General features: G+C 37.6%; 2 protein-coding genes and 1 long non-coding RNA gene across 3 annotated transcripts in view; 2 read left to right on the plus strand and 1 right to left on the minus strand.

Moving 5' to 3' along the window:
• LOC114247414 (SEC14-like protein 2) overlaps positions 1 to 17,621 on the minus strand; it is a 32,871-nt gene that overhangs the window by 8,268 nt on the left and 6,982 nt on the right. The window contains exons 2-6 of the mRNA XM_089730160.1: positions 6,237 to 6,306; positions 3,890 to 3,933; positions 1,588 to 1,708; positions 985 to 1,136; positions 349 to 487 (exon numbers count right to left, since the gene is read on the minus strand). Of these exons, the coding sequence (XP_089586286.1) occupies positions 349 to 487; positions 985 to 1,136; positions 1,588 to 1,708; positions 3,890 to 3,933; positions 6,237 to 6,306 (526 nt within the window). The remainder of the gene's footprint in view (positions 1 to 348; positions 488 to 984; positions 1,137 to 1,587; positions 1,709 to 3,889; positions 3,934 to 6,236; positions 6,307 to 17,621) is intronic.
• LOC149502131 (uncharacterized) lies at positions 3,181 to 5,341 on the plus strand. The gene is made up of 2 exons (XR_016323624.1): positions 3,181 to 3,299; positions 3,832 to 5,341. It is a non-coding gene; the product is annotated as an uncharacterized LOC149502131 (long non-coding RNA).
• Positions 6,522 to 12,803, plus strand: gudu (Armadillo repeat-containing protein gudu). Its single transcript, XM_028180371.2, has 6 exons — positions 6,522 to 7,631; positions 7,700 to 8,006; positions 8,907 to 9,252; positions 9,787 to 10,170; positions 11,377 to 11,591; positions 12,604 to 12,803. Exons 1-6 carry the CDS (start codon positions 7,033 to 7,035, stop codon positions 12,733 to 12,735), a joined length of 1,983 nt encoding a protein of 660 aa, XP_028036172.1. The 5' UTR covers positions 6,522 to 7,032; the 3' UTR covers positions 12,736 to 12,803.

The following is a 17,621-nucleotide window of genomic DNA, read 5'->3' on the forward strand; positions in this document are numbered from 1 at the left end:
TTCCCGATCCTGCGGAAAGAATGGAAAGCAGTCGACGTCGCCCCAAACAGGTCATTTCGGATCCTCCCGATCCACTAACTGTGGTTTTTTTTTTAAAGTAATGTATTTTTTATGAAACTATCGTTTCATTTAGCTGTACTAACATGATGGAGCGTAAATAATGCTAATAAAATGTTTTATAAATATGATAATTTTTTAATCAGGATTTTTTTTTCCGTCCCATCATAACGAAGACAGACGATAGTACTAATGGCGTCAAAGATGTCATTAGTACCTACTATCGTTTGTCCACGTTTTCGAAAGCGGTCTCCTAACACCCTGTATATGTATTTATATTTTGTCATTTACCATTAACAATGAAGCAACTCTTCAATATCTCAGGGTAATTGGCTTCGTAAAGTTTTAGAAGGGTGAATACCATTTCCGCGGCTGGTTTCCACGCGTACTGTCTTATGTTGAAACCCTCCAAGTCAAAGATCACTGTTACCTGGTTATAAAATCAAATAAGTCAGCAACCGAACGATCAAACGGAAAAATCGGTATCAACGCCATACATTTGATAATAAATTATGAAGAGTATAGTGAAAATGAAAATTATTTTACTATTGATACGAATCTAAACTGGATTTAACTGGTAATAAGTTAAGCGTAATTACATCGGTTACTAGCTGACCCGGCAGACTTCGTAGTGCCTCAATCGATAAATAAAAGACCTAAGCTTTTGTATAAAATAAAATTAAAACAAACAAAAGGAATCCGTCCGACGGGGGACACATCAAAGGAAAAACAAAATTGTTATTTTTATTTAATTCGGAGCATTTCCATATTTATCTACCCTTTAAACCTTCTCTGGACTTCCACAAATAATTCAAGACCAAAATTAGCCAAATCGGTCCAGTCGTTCTCGAGTTTTAGCGAGACTAACGAACAGCAATTCATTTTTATATATATAGATATAGATTGAATGTTCTACTCTGTGTCTACCTTCAAAGCGTCTGGTCCGTGAGTGAGCGCTTGTTTTCTTGCTATAGCGAGGTAGTTCTCCAAATGTTTCAAAATCATTCGAATGACTTCAGTCCTGGTGAAGGAGTGCAGTAGACCCCATACATCCAGACCAACGAATGGAACAATTATCACTGGAATGAAAGTATTGCGTTGGAAGACGATAGTCTGAGTACAATGAGAAACAAGCAATCCTCCCTACTTAAATAAATAATAGTTTATAAAATAGTTTTAAAATAAATTTTAATAAATTTGTATTGAAAATAGTATAAGAAAAAATTATTTTATTGTAAAAAAATTTAAATTTAGTTTCTATTTTTTAGTTGGATTTTCTATGAAAGCGTATTTTGTTAGTTTTTTTAAACTATTATTTATTTTTCCTTTTATAGTTGAATTTTAACTTTTTTAATTTTTTTAAATATTGAATTGTCATCATTCCTTAATAAGTATACCAAATTTCGAGTTAATCCGACGTTTTGAAGGGGTCAAAATCATGTTCAAAGATTCCGTTACAAACATACATACGTCTGAAGCTAATAAAAGCGTATTAAAAATACCCGTTTGCGATAAAAGGTTTTTTTTTACCTGGTGAGCCTTCCTTGTCGAAGCCCGTGCTGCCGCTGGGAAAGTGTTTTTCTAGAACTTCGGGTGCCTGCCAACTCGGCAGAGTTGTGTCTACTTCCCATTTCTCTCGCCATTTCAAGGACTAAAACATAATTCCTATTTCATCTATACTAATATTATAAAGAGGAAATATTTGTTTGTTTGTTTGTATTGACTAGGCTCCGAAACTACTGAACCGATTTGAAAAATTCATTCACTGTTTGGAAGCTACACTATTCCCTGGTGACATAGGCTATAATCTTTTTTGAAAAAATTAGGGATCCTTACTAAAACTCCAATAATGTAATCCAAGGTGTAAAAAATTACATAAAATATTCTTTACATCGCGTGCGCTGCGAAAACTATTGATGATAGAATAAAATAATGTACTACCACTTTATAGAACACATTATTATTTACAAAAAGGGTTGCGACAGCATTTGTCTAACTATTATATGTAGTTATGCCGCAATAGGTGCTTTTTAAAAAAAAAAGGCAAATATTATTGAAATTTTTGTTAGACCCGAGCGGAACCGGAGCGGACCGCTTGTATCAAATAAAGAGAAACATTTTTCGAGTGTTGTTGAAAAAAAAGTTCGTAATCAACGGAAGGGACAGATAGATTATAGAAAATTAAAATCTACATAAATAATAATAGTTAAGTAGGTAAAAAAAAAAGTGCTTTTCACCTCCAACGCTGTGAGACGCGTCTTAATTATACTTTTTGTGCATGATTATCATTGTATCTGTCGCCGCAGCGATTTTTAGAAACTTGATTTTAAGTTTATTCATTATAAAATTATTGTTTAAATTATTTAATGACGATTTGTTGATGTCGCAATGTCAATGTCGTTAATAATTAGGCGTTGTTTTACTACGAGGCCGAATTCCTTTAACTACTTCCATTTTTGTTAAAATGGTGGTAGTCACATTTATTGTGATTGGTCAATTCTAGACATGAATTACTTTCGCTGATAGATTATTTTAGTGCTAATATTTTAAAATCAATCGTAATAAAATCAAATCAATTTAACAAAGTAAAACTGCATCGATTACCTTAATAATTATTTTGTAAAAATATTGTGGGTAACTCTAAATGTTATGGTGTTGAACAAATGATATAAAAAGGGAGTGACCTGCGTCACACCGACACTTTTGCTCCAGCTCTCGGAAAGGAAACATTGTGAGTACAATCTATGTCTGTTTTTAAAAATGTTCAACTAGGTAAATTCTTGTGTTCATAATTAAAAGTTGTAAAATAATTATTATGACTTATTTCTCATGAAGTAAAATTCCTCTGCATACTTTCCTTCTAAGCTACGGTTTACTCATTTGTATTTCATGTAAATTACATACACTGAAATCACACTTTCCTTTTTATTTACACCCATAATAACCTTGTAATTTTGACATATCAAAGATGTTAAATAAAATCTATTATAAATGTTTTAATACTGTAAGTATGTAGATACATATATGCTTTTATTAATCTATGAATCAGTTATACTATGTCACTAGCTATAACTCGTCCATTTATTTCGGCTTTAAATGAAACTGATTATGGAGTCAAGTTAAAAAACTCTAGGCATCTCTTTATTTACTCGACGGATATATCATAGATAATACACTTTTTAATTTACGTTTAGATTACCATAGATAATACACTTAATAAACTAAATTGTCCAAAAAGGTAGGTTAACTTTTTTTTTAGGGGCGACCTGAGGGGGTGAGGCCGCGCGGCGCGCTACCAGCACTCTAGCGCGCTGCCGTGGAGTGAATAGAGCGACCGGTCGACGGTGTATCGCGTCCCGACCCGGCAGGCTGGTTCTGGTCCAGCGGGGTATTCCGGGACACCAGCGGCACCGTCTGGGCGGCCCGACGGGCTGCCGTACCGAGACGGCCGACGTTTCAGAGCCTTCGATTCGCCTCGAAGGCTCCGTCGGCTGGGCGTCCTTGGGGTGAGCCGCGCCGTCTGGTTGTAGTGTTGACCGCGGTAGCCCCCCTACCTCATCCGGGTTCTGACCTCGGAGGGGATCGGACGTCGGGTGTAAGAGTGCAGAGGAGTCGTTTAGTGGGTTAGGCTCTAAAATCCTTGGGCCCGCGGTCTGCTCACAACACCATGCAGATCGTTGAGTCTCACATACCCCGCGCGCCCCTTTTGCGCGGGGACCTCGTAGGAGGTTCGGCCCTCTACCCGAAAAAAAAAAAAAAAAAAAAAAAAAAAAGGTTAACTTTTTTTGGTTAGTATAATCTGAGAGGGTGAGGTACAATTTTTTTTACTAACATCTCTTAACATCTTCTCTGCGGCTTCTGGGTCCCATTGTCGAGCTGGAATAGAAAATGAATATGTTAATGATTTTTTTTTTCATCCGTTATAAATAACTAAACAGTTTCCTTCCGCTGTGACTTTCACTTAAATATTTTTTGGTTGGATGGACGAATCCCAACGGGACTACGACGTCAATCTGGTTTTCGGTGCAATTTTTTTTGACACGCCGACAGGTTTTATTCAGAGGTGCTTTCAAAAAAAAAATTTGTTGTTCTGCCTTACCTTGGACGTCTAATTTTACTAGCGCTGAATTTTTTTTGTTACTATAAAGTAATTAATTATAATTTAAAAATAATTTGCCAGAACTCGTTTCCACTTTAAATGCTATTTCAGGCATCGTTTGTTAACATTTAGATAGAACTAGAGTTTCCCAAGAAAACAGGCGGTGCAAAGGAACGACATGGGTCATAGTAGATGTACCATTAAAATGCACACGATGCAACTTTTTTTATTGCTTAGAGTTAACGAGCTCGCGGCCCATAACGGCTGCCCCACGCTTTAAGCCTGAACTCATTACTACAGAAATAGGTAAGATCAGTGGTATCCACCCGTGCGTGCTTATAAGATGTCTTACCACCGGTAATTATAGTAATTAGGCAAAATATAATTTTACGGATTTGGTTTTATTATACGACTAGTTATACCCGTCCGCTTCGCTTGGCATTTAAAATTAACATTATTATTTCTCACTAGATATGTGTCGTTCGTTCAATTTTAGAGATTCAGATCAATACTGACCTGTTGACAAAATGATCCGGTTCGTACGACCCGTTCAGTCGAACGTTTGGATTACCGTTTATCGCATCAATTTATGACGTAATTAATATTAATTTAAAGTTTAGTATTGAATAACAGTTTAAAGGAACTGTTATAGTTCGATTGTTTACGTGAGATCAAAACAATTCAAATGCGTTATGCGTCATTATGCGACAACGAACGACTAACCGAGACGGGCGCGGGTCGAGACCCGGCAACCCGAAATGACCCGAATGACTGTCGTATAGTTCTCTTCTTCTGATTCGTAGGTTTTGTTAAACGAGTCGATCTAGTGAACGACTCATATTTTTTGAAGTGACCCTATCGTTCGCGCGGATTTTGAGACCCGGGTCGTTTGATTCGTTCGTTCGCGAACGACACATATCTATTTCTCACCCCCACAAAGATTCTCATCATCAACGCCCCCGGAACTGGTGTAGGGAGTCCAACACTCATATAAATATTATCCTATCCATTATGTACATGTATTTTCTACATGGATACCAAGTTTCAAGTCAATCGGATGCATGGTTCCATAGTTATAACGGAACATCCGTAAAAACCACTCTAGTATTATATATTAGTATAGATGTTAATCCTTCAGCTTGGAAGTCGTTCGTAAACATGAGTTAAATACGTATTATATATTAAGTGTATAATCTATGTACGTATTTCTTTAGAAAATTTGGTAGGTACCTGCATGCGGAATTCATAGCACTATCGCATCGCTTGGTACGAATGCATCGGGCGTCTAATTCTTTGGGCCACGACCACTTCCAAACAATAGTACATATCAAAAGTTTTATGATGACAACCAAGAATATACACTTATCAGTTTCTTAATGAACTAGTTAGTTATCCGAGCTATTCATTAAAAGTTATTAGGAGCTCATATACACAATCCATTTTGAAGTTAATATTTCATATTTATCTAAATGTTTTATTTAAGTATGATTCTGTAAAATATCTTAATGCGCTTTATAATTAAATTACTCATCGTATTTGATAACAGCCTTCAAATAATCTTATTTTTTGTCCTCTTAAATTAACATACAATTTATACCTATATATGTTGTCATGCATAAAGATGAGTATACCTTTTATTCAGAAAAAAAAGTACTATTCCGGAGAAATACTTTATTTTCTATATTAAAATGAATGAAACGGCGGCTAAAAGCTAATTTAATATAAAGTTTCCACAATCTCATCGCTAATAATTTCATTATTTACCTTCGAGTAAATTGACTACATATTATTATGTTTGGCCTGTTCGTCTTTTTAAAATACAACAATCATAGATTACACGGTATAATAGATGTGCTTATAAAATCAATGCCAATAAACGCTTAAGATTCTCAACAGCCATTAGCTATTGAGTTATAGTTTCGCAATATCGCTGCGGATCTCTTACAGCTTTGGGAACCTGTGACCTTCTCGTTTATTATAATATAATCAAAGTTACAACCGAAGTAATAGCTTCGCAGTTTTAGAAGCATCGGATGATTTATATATAGAAAATTGGGTTATTTAAGAATAGCTGTCATACCTCTTAACCATCTTAATAAAAAATGGTCATTGTGTTCGGGTCTCAACACGTCTTTGACGCTCCTACGAAACTGTAACAAAGAAAAGAAAAATTGTAACCTTAACATAATATTTAAGTATAGGTATAACGTAATAACTATGCGACAAAGTCACTATCGATTTTTTGACAACAGTCTTTTTCTTGTCCTTATCCCATATTGTGTGGGATCGGTGATGTATGACCTCTAATCATACTGCGTAGGGATTTGGCGTGAATTTAAGACCGGTCGCTTACCTAAGCGACCGGTCTACCGACTACAGGTGTAGTCAATACCCCTTGGGTTATATCTCCATATATTCATCGCAACGTGCCATAGGAAGAGACTTTTCTGTTCCTTCTTTTAAATTTAGTGCCTTCGACTTCAATCGTTTTTGATTTGCATTTTATTACTTTATAATTTTACACTAAAATTTAGATTTTAATTTAGAGAGAGAGAGAGAGTATTCTTTATTGTACACCAAAAAACAAATAAACAGTGCGATACATTAAACACAAAAAAGTACAATTGGTGGTCTTATCGCTAAGAGCGATCTCTTCCAGACAACCATCAGGTGGACAAGAATAATTACCAAAAGATGAGAGGGAATCTTATTATATTCGTTAAAATGTCATTATTATTATGAAAATACCACTGAAGTATGGAAAATACAGAACCAATTTTATCAATACGTCTCTTGGCAACCGTATTGACAAAATTAGTTCAATACCTATCAAATCCATTTACTCGTAGTTTTTAATAACGAAATAATCTAAAATCATGGCTGAAGGGGATAATATATCAACGTTTAGTGCTGATGGAGGTCAAGATACCGTGGGGCTTCCTAGAATAGTAATGGTTACCGAAGGATCTGACACTTCGGCGTCTTCGGCTTCATCAACATCTCCTAGCGAAGACAACTGGGCGGACCTTATCAAGTCGTCAGAAATACCGCCGGAGTACTGGCATATACAGAAACTGGTGAAATATATGAAAGCCGGTAATCAAACGGCAACAACGGTGGCGCTATCTTGTCTGAAAGACCACGACTTGACTGTGGAAGTTAATCAACGAGCTATTCAAGAAATTGGAGGCTTAGAGCTTCTTGTGAACTTGCTGGAGACAAGAGATTTGTGTTGTATATTAGGTGGCTTGGCTGTTTTAAAAGATATAACCCCTAATATAGAGATAAGGAAGAAAGTGACCGATCTAGGTGCGATTCCATTATTAGTTGGATTACTGTCGGATCCTGCAAGGGATGTACAAATACTGGCAGCTGAAACAATAGCTAATTTAGGTCGTATACGCAAAAGCAGAAAGTTCTGTCGGAAATTCGGTGGAATACCGAAGCTTATCGATCTTCTCGATATTAAGGAACGGTGAGACTCTTTTTCAAGTTTTCAAAGTTTAAAAAGTATCTCAGTAAAATGTTTTACTTTTATCTTAGATGTATTATTACATCACGTGAAGAGTTGAACCAAGATGAACTACAATACCTCGATATTGCCAGAGCCGGAGCTAAAGCTTTATGGTCAATGTCAGCATCTCAACGTAACCGCGAGGCAATGAGAAAATACGGGATGATACCTCTTATAGCAAAAATGCTAAAAACCATACACCTTGATGTCGCGGTTCCAACAGTTGGCTTATTACAAATGTGTGCCAATGAAACCTCTTTTCAACTGGCCATACAGACGGAAAGAATGGTCAACGACTTGATCAAACACTTGGCAAATGAGGATAAAGATTTAAAGGTTTGGTTAAAAAAATTAAGGCTTTCTATCATCATCGTCATCATCAGCAAACAGACGTCCACTGTCTGACATCATCATCATCATCATCATCATCAACAGCCCACAGTCGTCCACTGCTGGACATAGGCCTCTCCCAATCTACACCACTGAGCCCGGTCTGCGGCTCTGTCTGACATAGGCCTGTTATACAGTTGTCGGTACACCACGTGGGAGGCCTAACCACGCTGCATTTAATTCATAAGTAATTTTGTAGATTAAAACAACGTAAGTACATTAATCAGTAAAACTATTTGAGAGATTATTCTGGTAAAAAAATTATAATAATTTATTGCGTATTGTAATTTAGCTTATATGTCTATGAACAACATGTGTAACCATTTATTAGGTAACTTAAGCCGTATCGCGGATTACTTTCAAAACCAAAGTCTCTGTTAGTTTGTCCTGCGTGAAACAAAAAGTAGTAACGTTAGGATTTTTGTTTTAGAAAGATAAACGATAGTTACAAGATTGTTCAAATGTCGACGAATAAAACCTTTAGTTGTTCGTGACAACGAAAACTGTACAGTATTGGAAACGTTGAAAATAAATAGATTAAAAACACGATATTAGGTTTTTAGTGCTGAGCTTATTTTCACATATTTTGAAGAAATTGCTAAATTATTTTGGGAAACCTACTTGGGTACCAAAAGCACCTTACAAAAAACTTTAAGTTAAAATAAAATACAAGAATCAATGCTAAATTCCATCCATTCCAATTATGTCCACGTTTCGAAAACGTTTCATAGAAAGTAGTATGAAGCCTCTTGTGGTCAACTTTGCTTGCATCTTGGCAATAAGCTTGTCTTTTTGTTGACGGACACTACAGTTAGCAAACAGTACATCATTTAACATATTTTTCAGACATACTGTAGTTTAGCGATTTATAAATGTGCCAGTGATGCGATAACACGAGACATGATCCGCGAAGCCGGAGGCTTGGAGCTCTTGGTAGAAGCTGCACAGGACTCCACCAACCGACCCAACAAGCCATTATTGGCAGCAGTAACTGGTGCACTGTGGAAATGCGCTAATAGTGACGCGAGCGTGAAAAAACTAGATCATTTGGGCGCGGTACCGATCCTTGTTCGATTATTGGACGACGAGAATGATGGAGTATTGACTAATGTGGCTGGAGCTTTAGCGGAATGCGCGAAATTTCCTCAGAATAGGGATAAAATTAGAAGTGCTGGCGGTATACCATTATTAAGTACGATGATAATTTTAATTAACTAAAGCAATAAAATAAAAATACTACTTTATTGATTTTGGAGCTTGTAATCATATTTTTTTGGGATACTTGGCTCGACAACACAACAAACTCACGGCCTAATTCTCATTAAGTAGTTACCGAGGCTCAGACACCCCAAGGCAAATGCCACCATACACCTTGAAACATAAGATCGTAGTTTCAATGGTATTGCATTACAGCTACCCCGCCGATCAAAACGGAACGTATTCTGCTTTGCAGCAGACTTAAACATGACAATGGTACCGGCTCATGTTATACCTTACTTTTAATAATACCAATACCAAAATGTAAGAAAATAATTTAATGGTCCTAAATTTTCGACTTGAAATTGTGTAGTTTTAATTTTTTTTAAAACACTTGTCGAAACCATTCTCATTACAATAAATCTTCAAGTTAATATTTAATTTTGTCTGTCTGGTTTTCAATAAGTTATTAATCAAAGAAAATTTGTCAAATGAAGGCTGAGTCATATTAAAACAACTGAAATTACAGTTCATCATCTCAACAATACGTACAAGCCACTATTGGAAAACGTTCCTTTAGTTTTAATGGAATGTGCTAAGGAGCAAAATTGTATGGCCGAGATCGACGAGTTGGATGGAGTCAGGCTAATTTGGTCCCTGTTGAAGAACGACTCTAAGAAAGTTCAAACGAATGCAGCGTTAGCGCTGAGTCCGTGCGTACAGAACGCTGCTGATTCTGGAGAAATGGTGCGGTCGTTTGTAGGCGCACTAGACCTAACCGTCGATCTACTGGATTCGGATGACAACAATGTGTTGTCAGCCATATGTGCCGCCATTGCTACAATAGCTAGAGACCACGAGAATCTAGCAGTGATATCTGATCATGGTGTGGTGGCGAAACTTTCAAAGCTTGGTATGGAACTAATTAATACGCCCACTTTCTTGTAAACTTCCTTCAATTTGGGGTTTTTTGTTTCTCTAATTTTTCTCTGTTCGCCAAGTTCTTCCTATGACGTACCGTTGCAGTCTAATGCACTTTTGAGTGACGCAACTGAGATGTCTTTAGTGCGTTCACACTACACAGCCGGCTTACTTAGATGCATACTATGCTATGATATGCTCGTTTTTGTTTTAAGTATTTATTTCTGAGATTGTTGAATGAGCTCACGGCCCACCTGGTGTTAAGGCTATAGACATCACACACATTGTTTTGTCTATGCTACATCGACTTTGAACATATGAGACTAAGTGATAGGGTAAAGACAAAAATTTACGTTGTAGCTGATTTGATGTGATCTTATAATAAAACGTGTTTATTGAGCAATAGCAAATGTTCCAATTCCAAAATAGCAAAATAGTTAATAGCTAAGCTAACTAACTAACTTGCCCAAATTGGTAAATAAGCACGCGTATTTATTTGAACAGCCGACTGGCTGGTAGCGGGGCTGAGGTGTGGTCGGTATTAAAAGTGACACCGCTTTCATGTGTCGATTCGTTGGGATGAGTCATTGTAGTATCAGCATACATACTATTATCCTACATACTAATCATAATCCGTTTAGCCTGCTAACTATGGTGTGAACGTAGTTTGACTCTTTAGAACCGATTAAATTTACAAAGTTGCGACGTCACAATAGCCTTTTTTGTCATTTAACGAAAATATTCATTTAACTCTATTATATTTTGTTTTTGGGTATACTAGACAAAACTTATCACGTTTTAATTTTTATATTTCCTACTTTTACATGAAAATGATTTTGGACTTTGATGTTAGAGGAAGTCTGAAAGTGGTACCTGTGACAGAGAAGTTGAGAAGTGCGCGTTTGGGATGGTATGGGCATGTGATCAGACGAAATGACAATGAGGTTGTTAAGAGAATTTTAACTATGAATGTAGGCTTTAGAGGAAGGCTAGGTTTTAGAGGAAGAGGTAGACCTAAGAACAAATAGATGGATTGCGTGAATGACGATATGTGTAAGAGGGGAGTGAACGAAGAAATGGTATATGATAAAGGAGTATGATTACTTTGTTGATGTTTATTGAGCTTTTCGTTATCGATACCTAATAATATTAAACTTATGAAATTGTGAAGTAATAAACATCATTGCTGATTTTTCAGTGAGTACAACAGACGATCATCTCCGTGCGAACTTGGGCGTGGCCATTGCGTATTGCTGCGACTGGGCCCAGAACAGGCAGGAGTTTGGCAAACGTGGAGCCATCACACCTCTCGTCAATTACATGACGTCAAGAGATCCGAACGTCCACCGAGCCACAGCCCTCGCTCTATATCACCTGTCATTCTACTCCATCAATTGCGTTACAATGCACGCAGTAAGTCTGATCTGAGTTGAAAATTAGCACTTTCACAATATGAAGTTATCCGCTTTCACCGTCGACATTACGGTATCCGTCGTTAGAATCGTAAATTGGTTTTGCGTAACTAGTACCGTTTTGTGCTTGACGGTAAGAAGCCAGAAGTGTTGTGCTTCACGTGCTAGGCTTGCGTGCCTTTAGGGCAAATTTTAGACGCCCTCGGCCAAATTTCTTTAAAGCGTAGAAAAAAAAACATTTCATGTCGGTTTACTTGACGTTGAATATAAAAACAACTTTGTGTGAATGCAAAACATGAATATGAAGGTCGAATAAAAATGTCTGACATTCCATGACGGACGTTTTTTTTTAAGAGTTTTGTTTTGTAATCGTTTTAAAATTAACCTTTTTGATATATTTTTAAATTAGAAAATATGTAGTTTGCTTTAACGGCTAAAATTTTAAATTGCCCCGAGAATCTTATACAATTACGACATAATAATGATAAGTCTTATAGCTTAAAATTTATCAATAGCTTAATTATTCCTTCCCGGGCATCGGTCCACATGTCACTACTAAATGCCTTGATCTCTCCATTACTTTCTTGTGACAGTCCGTGTCGTGATCATTACCTCTGTCTTGCTTTTTTCTGCCGCAAAGCAATTATGTGTCCCCGTCCGCAGGGTAGGATAGTGTTTTTCTGATCTAATGGAGAATTTGACCTCTTGTCTCAAGGTTGCATTCACGCCGTCATATCTTTTATCTTTGATGAGTGCATTATACCGTCTGTGGATTTTTCCTCTACCTTTTCGCTGGAAGCCTAAAGAGGCTATTTCAGGTATACGGCGGACAGTGAAATATTATTAATGGCGGATCAAAGGCCGCACTCCAGGACTACTTAAAATTAAACAAATCCATCAGAATGTCGATTCTGATGAATTGACTAGGTACCATTTAATCGATAAATTAACTGCCACTCGTAAATCAAATCTGTGATATCAATTGAAAATTAACCTGAATGTTTTATTTCTAGGCGGGAGTTGTACAATTCTTGTTGGAGACAATAGGATCGAAGGATCCTATACTGCAAGAGGCCTCTGCTGGATGTCTCTGCAATATACGAAAACTTGCACTTGCAACAGAAAAAATCAAGTTGAAACAGTAGATTTTAAAATATGTAGCTTGCCCATGTTTTTTTGTTAGCAATAAAGTATATATATTGACCTGTTTTTATGTTAATATGTATTTATATCAGTTAAAGAAGTTAGCGAATAAACAGACGAATAGTAAAATAATTGCATGTAGCGGAATCATGGTTTGACGACTGGCCTATGTAGATGCATAGTACCGGTTTTTAGATTCTCTGTCTTCGTAATGCTTATATAAACTGTATAAGAACTAAGAGCTAGTGTTAGCTGTTGCCGAGTAGTTTACGCCCAAAAACTAACGCAGATTTAACTTTGGACCCTTGGATGTTGAATAAGGCAATATTATAGAAATAATGAATGAGTGTGTCGATGAAACTCATAAGGGCTCGTGACGTTGATACGTATTTAATAACCGGTAAGTTTACCGGTAACGTTTACTACAATATTGAGTGTATTATCAGATCTATATTTACTATCAAAAATAGTTATCAGTATACATTTACGAATAAATCTGTAACTATATATGTACAACATCATTTTCACACACTAACCGCGGTGAGCTGATTCGTATATCTAGTGCCATTAAAAATGTGCGAAATTCACACAACGGTCTCAAACAGTTTTCACTTCAAAAAGTCCCACGTATTTGTCGACTGCCTTTCATTAACCCCGACGTTCGAAGAATCGATTTTTTTATTTTACTTAACATAAATTGCGGGCCCACATTTTAGGCAACTGTTGAGAGTTATATACTTTTTATGTTACATTACAGCAATATTATACAGTTGCAATATCTGTAGTATAATTGAAAGAATTAATTGACGACCTTTTCGTAACAGCAATGGTACCTACACTGATATTTCGCAATAAAATATAATTGTAAAATAACTTTTGAATGTGAACGGACGTAATGGTTTCGTTGGCTGTTAAAATTCTAGTTTTGTATTTAAGAAACACAACGAACTCAACAAACGCAGTCACGGGCGCCGCATAAATAATTAATGATTCGGTTTTTGTTATCGTTTCAAAAACCCACTATTATATCTATATATATAAAAATGAAACCCGTTTTCCGTTGTCACGACATAACATGAAAACGGCTTGACCGATTTGGCTAATTTTGGTCTTGAATTATTTGTGGAAGTCCAGAGAAGGTTTAAAAGGTACAAAAATATGAAAATTCTCGGAATTAAATAAAAATAACAATTTTGTTTTCCCTTTGACGTGTCCCCCGTCGGACGGATTCCTTTTGTTTGTTTTAAGTTTATTCTATATAAAAGTTTAGGTCTTTTATTTATCGATTGAGGCACTACGAAGTCTGCCGGGTCAGCTAGTATTTAATGTTTTTAAAGATTTTAGTCACGTAGGATTGTTTCGCTCCGGAATAAGGGAGTGGGGGTCCAGACTCAAAACACGATCTACCAACATTACTAAGAAGAGCAGAGAAAGTTTACTATGAAAGCAGCGGCTCGAGAAACAACTCTGTCTACGTCGAGGGGAGTTTTCCCATAGACAACGCATAGGAGACTTGGTCACGAGTATATTATTTTAATATGTATACTTTTATTGCGTTAACAGCCAGATGATCACACGACCCACTCACTGGCTAAAGCGTACTTACAGTAGCTTATTACTAGACCGTAAATAAAGTAGCTTATAATGTGCTGATTATGCACTGAAGGTCAAGGCAAAAACACTGTTAATATTATTTTGAATACTGCCGGGCTGGGAACCAGTCGTATTTTTTTCAAATATCTATTCTTCTCATTGAATATAAGTTATGGTACAACTTTTTTTTGCTTAGATGGTTAAACGAGCTATGGCCCTGATATGCCCATAGACATCACAACCGCAATAGCGCCTTGTGATATAAGATCTAAGTCTTAATTATGTAGTGTAGTTGCTGCTCCACCATTCAAACCGGACCGCATTACTACTCCGCGGCAGCCAGAAGCACGATGGTGGTACTAACTAAAAAAAGAATGATAGAAGAACCTAAGTAGATTCAAATTCCTAAGCCCTGATATACTTACTGTCACTGTCACCTCCATTTATATTAGTGGATTCACCATTCATGTTTATACGTCATGGCCATTATCGTCAGAATGAATTTTCGTAACTTTAGCAATATTTTATTATTACCTACTTTGTTGGTAACATCAACATTCTAATAGTCATGACCGTGGATGCCCTTGACCGACATGATTCTCCGAAAACCAGCACTCGCAATGGTCTTAGATTAGTCGAGTGTCGACAGTAATGTATGTTTAATGTGTTCTCTTTTTTTTTCGTATTGCTCAGATGGGTGTACGAGCTCACAGCCCACCTGGTGTTAAGTGGTTACTGGAGTCCATAAACATCTACAACGTAAATGCGCCACCCACCTTGAGATATAAGTTCTAAGGCCTCAAGTATAGTTACAACGGCTGCCCCACCCTTCAAACCGAAACGCATTACTGCTTCACGGCAGAAATAGGCAGGGTGGTGGTACCTACCCACGCGGATTCACAAGAGGTCCTACCACCAGTAAAAATCATGTTTGACTAAGAAGCCTTTAAAGCAAATCGCATTTTAAGCTGTAAGGTTTTTTTTAATTACGTACCTACAGCATTTAAACAAACTTTCGTCTTATTAAGCCGCGTAAGTCAAGGCATTTCTTTTTTTTGAAAGACGCAGTCTAACCGGATACGCTCTGTGGACGCGAATTCTTTAGTTTCTGCACACAAATTGAGACCTAAGTAGCACAATATCGTAGTCATCAAAGATAGTAACGTGTTCGTTGCGGTTCCCTGACCTTGGATGTAGTTTCGCAAACGAGAGACTAAAAACACAAGAAGCGAAAGTAAGCATTGCCAAAATGTGGCTGTTTTTAATTTTCGCTCATAAATTTTAATGATGGACATTCACGTAATCTTAGAAATTTGAGTGCATATCTGTCCGGTGGTGTATGTTTTGACCCGTTGCCGTTTGGTAGACTCGCGCAGACCCCCGGCAACGCCAGTGTGCGAAACCCATGAAGCGCCCTCTATTTTTACGAATCTTCATGTTTCAATGTATTTTTTTTATTATTTGTTAATTTTGACTTATTGCTTTGACGTAAATTTTGGGAAAACTTGTACTGCTTTGTTATTTACAAGACATATGTTACACCTATTGTAACTCTTTACATAACGAAATTCCACTACAAAGAATATTTTGTTGTGCAAGTGTAACATTAATAATTTCGGTGGCGGCGCCCTTATTGTCTTGGCTCCTGTGTGCACCTCACCCTCCGCATATGGGGACGGCGCGACCCTGGTTTGGTAACACCGTCTTGATAATATCTGCCAGGCAGTAATGTGTTTTATTTCAAGTTTAGAGGGGCTTTTTCCACAATTCAATTAAACTCCAAACTCAAATCTCAAGGTGGCATCAAAATCAATATAGTATCCACAGATATAGGTCACCGTTAAATCCACAAAGAAAAAAGAAAAAACAAACTTATTCTAAAAAATTTAAATAAAGTTGATACGATGTGAACTTTGCTCACTGACATTCCAGTGTCGACAAATTATTCTGTAATCACACCAAAAGTACATTTTAAGCATTGATGTGACTTTTATGTTTGCTGTCGGTAAATTGTTTCCGCTTTGCAGCCATGTTATTGAGATTTTCGTAGATTTTCCATTTTAAACGTTCTAAGCGAAAAATACATAAATATTTTTTATAGGTATCTATTGACATTTCATAATCCCATGAAGATACCCTTACATGCCAGGCTTCGATCAATAATAGTATTATTGATCGAAGATGTCAGGTGTTTGGGGACGATGATAAGTAGGGGCGCTGGTGAATCATGACACGTTAACACGTTGACAGCCACGTAGATTAAGGCTGCCCCACGCGACGCACTAAAGTAATAATGTCGATTTATGTTACTGTTTCTTAGTGTAATGCCTTTTTTTTTTTTTTTTTTCCACAAGAGAAAATCGCCGGATCCCCACCCGCGCGGCAGGTGGGGTATGTGGGAGTTGAACCTCCCTAAAAACTCCTGCCGCTCACAACCGGCGCCCTACCTCGGACCGGGCCGGAGCCCAGTCGGGGCTATTGAAACGGCGGGACAGGGTTGACGCAGAGCACATTACATCCATCCCACCGTCCCACGGACGCCGGACCGGTGGCCGCCAGCGACACGACCACCGGTTCCCTCGTTCAGCGGGCCGAGAGCCCGCTTTGATGGCGCCGCGTTACACCTTCCCCCAGAGCGGTCGGGGGAACGCGGTCTACCATCACCCGGCTTCCTATTGCGGGTGGGCGTGCAAAGCACGCCACCCCACGTCTGGGTCTCTCCCCGCACAAAACGGGTGGGACCCTTAGCTCTTAGGGGGCCAGGTCACGGATACGACCCCGGTCCCGACCCCCTGCTCGGCGGCGGCGGGTTTCTGCGTAGTGAGGAGAGCTTTCCCTCACTCGCCCCGCCGAGTGTAATGCCTTTTAGCAGTATCTTAGAAATAGATTCGGTAATTTTCAGTATCTTCGTATTCGTCTTTCCCAGGGTCAACTAGGTGTTCCTTAATATAAAGATCGATAAGAGAAATCAACAGAAATCAGGCAGTCAATGTGTTAACATTAACATACCAGTTACCAGTTAACCGACACGAGGTCGTGAGACAAGTGAGCGTTGGACAACTGCGTTCTTTTGAAATCGCAGGTTTTTTTACAAAAATATTAAGTTATTAAAAGAACCTAATATTATTATGTACATTTAGCTATCAAACTAATATCACCCTTTTTTCTTTTCTGCTTCAGTTACTTTTCTACTGCTTTACCTTCTACCTACTGCTTTATTTTAATGTACTTGCTCTAGATTACGGAACAGTCTTTTTGAACTTGCAATTTGTTACGAATTTGTTACGAAAAGGTC

This window comes from Bombyx mandarina, chromosome 10 (genome assembly GCF_030267445.1).
Source record: "Bombyx mandarina strain Sakado chromosome 10, ASM3026744v2".
NCBI lineage: Eukaryota > Metazoa > Arthropoda > Insecta > Lepidoptera > Bombycidae > Bombyx > Bombyx mandarina.